The sequence below is a fragment of the Panthera onca genome, chromosome B1 (assembly GCF_046562875.1).
Source record: "Panthera onca isolate mPanOnc1 chromosome B1, mPanOnc1 haplotype 2, whole genome shotgun sequence".
Classification (NCBI taxonomy): domain Eukaryota; kingdom Metazoa; phylum Chordata; class Mammalia; order Carnivora; family Felidae; genus Panthera; species Panthera onca.
Window position 1 is genome coordinate 197,799,797 of NC_138342.1, and position 4,492 is coordinate 197,804,288.

General features: G+C 51.6%; 1 protein-coding gene across 1 annotated transcript; it reads left to right on the forward strand.

Annotated features, from left to right (window-relative positions):
- The first annotated feature begins 767 nt into the window (after positions 1 to 767).
- Positions 768 to 2,473, forward strand: LOC145715428 (ubiquitin carboxyl-terminal hydrolase 17-like protein 6). Its single transcript, XM_081795438.1, has one exon. The coding sequence runs from the start codon at positions 866 to 868 to the stop codon at positions 2,471 to 2,473; it is 1,608 nt and encodes a 535-aa protein (XP_081651564.1). The 5' UTR covers positions 768 to 865.
- The last annotated feature ends 2,019 nt before the right edge of the window (positions 2,474 to 4,492 follow it).

Sequence of the window (4,492 nt, forward strand, 5' to 3'; positions counted from 1 at the left end):
GTCTAAATTCCCATTTCAAACCGTCTATAAATGTCACAAATCCACAACAAACATGTCCTGAACCACGGGAACCTATACCTACCTTGCTATGTGATTTGCTAGGAATACCAGTGACAATTTGGCAAATGATGGGTTTAGGATTTGTTCTCCTATTGGGAAGGGAGCTACAAAATGAAGAAAGCATTTACAAAGCCCGAAACCAGGCAAAGGATATTTCTTGGGACAATTTCTCGGCCACCCCTTGGTAGACAGACGTGTTTCAAAGGACCTTCGTGATAGTTGTATACACAGATCCTATGGAGACAGTTCAGGAGTTTTAGAATCAAATCCATGGACAGTCATCATTCCAGAATAATTTGCTGGTGTCCCATGCATTCTGGCTGACGGAGAGGAGGTGCTCCTACATGATACCAGAGCTCAATTGGTAAAATGATTTCCATAGCCTAACAAATTCATGGCCGTCATTCCTTGACACTTTGTGTTATCTAAAAGCAAAGTGGATACTCAAAAAAGGATTTCCTCTAGGTTGGAAATGCTCAAGTCCGTCTGTCCAGAGAGGGAGCAATGGAAATGAGGGAGGTGGAGAAAGTGGTGAAACGTGTGTGTGTGTGTGTGTGTGTGTGTGCCTCTTGAGGAGGGAGGGGCAGGAGGAAGGCTGGGCTGAGTGGTCTGTCTGCAGAAGAGTGGCCACACCATAAGACCCTTCATCCAACTCCAGCTGGTGGCTGATTGGATGACGTGGTCCTAGTCAGGTGGGTGGGGCGAGCTTTACGAGGGCTGAGGAGAGGGCCACAGCTATCATTCTGAGACTGGCCTCCTGAGAGAAGCATCGCTCTGCAACGTGAGGCTCCACGTTTCAGGAGACATGGAGACGCCCTCTTCCCACTGCCGAGAGGAGTCTCAGTTCCGTGTCTTTCCAAACCTCAAACCTTGCGGGTCAAATACGGGTGGTGTTGAAGGCCACAGAGGACCCACTCTACCTGAGAAGCCGTCACCGTCATCGCACACACCCTGCGACCTGCCGAACGGTTGGGCTCCCGCGTCAATAGGTCTGCCCCCCGCAAAGAAACCCGTGAGTTGGAGGAGACCTTCTGTGGTTGGGGCCGGCCTGCAGAACCTGGGGAACACGTGCTATGCGAATGCGGCGCTGCAGTGTCTGACGTACACACCACCCCTCGCCGGCTACATGCTGTCCCAGGAGCACTCCCGAAGCTGTGGGAGGCAGCCATTCTGCGTGCTGTGTGCTCTGCAGGCTCACGTGACCCGGGCCCTCTGCCGTCCGGGAGATGTGATCCGGCCTCCGCCAAAACTGCTCGCTGCCTTCCACACACACAGGCAGGAGGATGCCCATGAGTTTCTGATGTTCACTCTGGATGCTATGCAGCAAGCGTGTTTGCGTGAGGACAAGCCTTCAGAGCCTCAGGCTCAGGACGCCACCCTCATCCGGCAAATCTTTGGCGGGTACTGGAGGTCTCAAATCCAGTGTCTCCACTGCCAGGGTGTCTCCAGCACTTTGGACCCTTACCTGGACATTAGCCTGGATATCAGGGCGGCTCAGAGTGTGAGCCAAGCTTTGCAACACTTGGTGAAGCCCGAACAGTTGGATGGTGAAAATGCCTATCGTTGTAGTACTTGTCTCGACAAGGTACCCGCTTCCAAGACGTTGACTTTGCACACTTGCTCCAAGGTCCTGATGCTGGTATTGAAACGATTCTGCCATTTCACGGGCAGCAAACTGGCTAAGGAAGTGCAATATCCTGAGCGCCTTGACATGCGACGATACGTGTCTGGGCAGAACGGGGGGTCGCTGACTTATGTGCTCTATGCCGTGCTGGTGCACGCGGGCTGGAATTGTCACAGCGGACATTACTTCTGTTACATCAAAGCTGGGAACGGCCAGTGGTACAAAATGGATGATGCGAAGGTGACCGCCAGTGATGCGACGTCTGCCCTGAGCCAACATGCCTATGTCCTCTTTTACATCCAGAAGAGTGAATTGGAAAGAGACCGTGGGAGTGAGCCAGGTGCTGGGGAATCCACATCCCTCCAGGCTGACCACGCAGGCACGGCTGCGGCCCAAGGGGGGCCCGAAACCGACCCCGACATCGAGGTGCCACAATTGGAGGATCACGTGGAAGAGACACCACCGCCAGCAATCACGTTAGACCAGTGGAGATTCCTCCAAGAAAGCCACCGTCCCAAGTCTGAATTCAACCTCAGGAAATTAGAATTTGCCCTTCCCCCCGGTGCAGTCCTAATTCACCAGTCCAAATACAGAGACGAGATGGGAAAGGATCACCGTGAACCAAACATCTACCGGCTCAACAGTTCAGCCAGGGACATCCCACCTCAGAGCGCAACGGCCATTAACCGAGTCCCTTGTCTCCCAGGCAGAGCCAGAGCTACCAAGAGGAAGAACAAGAAGGGACAGAGGTCTCAGGAAGCAGTGCAGGGATCCCACTACAGGCCTTGAGATACACGCCTGCCCACGTGCACACTCACCCGCCCTCACTCACTACTCACTCACTCACAGTCCCTTGTAGGCCATATTTTGTGTGTTGTAGGTGGGTGCGATCCAGACATGTGGAGGGACCATGAATCTGGCTGGATTCATGGGCTATGGCGTTCCAGTGGACCTGGAGAATCCTGAGCTTTAAGGCTGGCTGTCTGTAATGAGGTTATTGGAGAGGTGTGGATTATGCTGGGGACTCGCAAGGTTTCTCCCCTCCATCAGCACCGAGGATCATTGGGCACTCTCAGAGCCTGAAAGGGTCAGAGGGAGTGGCCAATGAGGCATGAAGGTGGAAACAAGGCAGAGCCCCGGGAGTCCCTGTGAAAATGCCTGGGACTCACGGTCCCATCATCCCATTCCCTACTCTCTGTGTATCGGTAAAGTCCATGTGCCCAAACATGTGCGTGTGGGGACTCTAGGCGATATCCCAACATGCACCGGCAGGGGAAGGAGTTTGAAACAATCTCAGTGCTTCCACACGGAGAAGTGGCAAATGACCAGGAAACGGGAAGAACTCTAGCTCTACGTGGGAGCAGACAGCCTTTTCAGGAATGTTTTGTGTCAGAAGGAGAGGAGCAGAAGGAAACACGAATTCATAACTGTGCAAAGTGTTTCCTTGTATACATAATCTATTTTGTAAAGTCTCCACATGTTCATGTGAACATTGGCTAATTGCCTGGAAATGGCAAAGAGCAAATAAATGCTTATTTCTCAGGAGACGGGTGGGTGGAGCCATCCTGGCCCATGTTCATTAGATTCGGTTCCCTTAACAATCCCCCTCCCATGAGGCTGCAGAGCAAATGGGGGAAAGGAACCTTCTCCCACCTCTTATTGCTCAGCCACCAAGCAGCTCTACCTTGTTCCGCAGAGTTGACCACCATCCCCCCATCGGACAATCTCCTCCACAAGGGAGGAGGCTCAGGGATTTCTGGTCAGTTGCATTGCAATCTTGGTCCTCGGTTGTACACCTCAGAAAAACAGTCTCAAGTGGACACCGAGGCAACAATGTGGTATTTCAGGTCAGGGTATGGATGGATGCTCTAAGTCACAACTGTATTTCATTTCTCAGGAGCGAGAGACTCACTAAATACATTGTTGAATGGGAATTAGTGCATCATCCTTCAATTCTCCCCAGGGGAGGGGGGCCATATAGGAGATCTCTGGTCGTTTGCCAATGGCACTGACAGGGTAAAGCCTGTTGTTGCTGCTGCTGCTGCTGCTGCTGTTGTTGTTGTTGTTGTTGTTGTTTCCAGTCTGCATTAAACATACATACCACACTTAGTGGGAACTAACGTCAGCATGTGAATTTTGTACAGGAAATCTTATTGAATTCTGGATGTTCAAATATCAGAGCCGATAGAGGAAAAATACTTTTTCTTCATCTACTTTTAAAATTTATTGGTCTGTTGTTTTCATGTTTTAAACATGAAATAAAACGTTTAAATAAACAGAGAGAGACACACACACAAAAACAGAGACAGAGTGTTGGCATGGGAGGGGCAGAGAGAGAGAAACACAGAATCCAAAGCAGCTCCAGGCTCTGAGCTGTCAGCACAGAGCCCAACGTGGAGCTCAACCCCACGAACCATGAGATCCTGACCTGAGCTGAGGTTGGACACTCAACCGACTGAGGCACCCATTCCCCCCTCCATTTTCCAAATTGAAATCAAATTTAGTTAACATTGAGTGCAGTCTTGGTTTCAGGGGTGGAATTTAGGGCTTCGTCACTTACATGAAACACCCACTGCCAACCCCCACAGGGGCCCTCCATAACGCCCGTTGCAAAGGGAGCCCACCCACTCCTCCCCTCGAGCAACCCTCACTTTCTTCTCTACACTTAAGGGTTCTCCTGGGGCACGTGGGTGTCTCAGCCGGTGTGCACTCTGATTCCGTCAGCTCATGATCTAAGGCTTTGAGACTTCAAGCCCCGTGTCCGGCGCTGTGATGACAGCTCAGAGCCTGGAGCCTGCTCTGGATTCT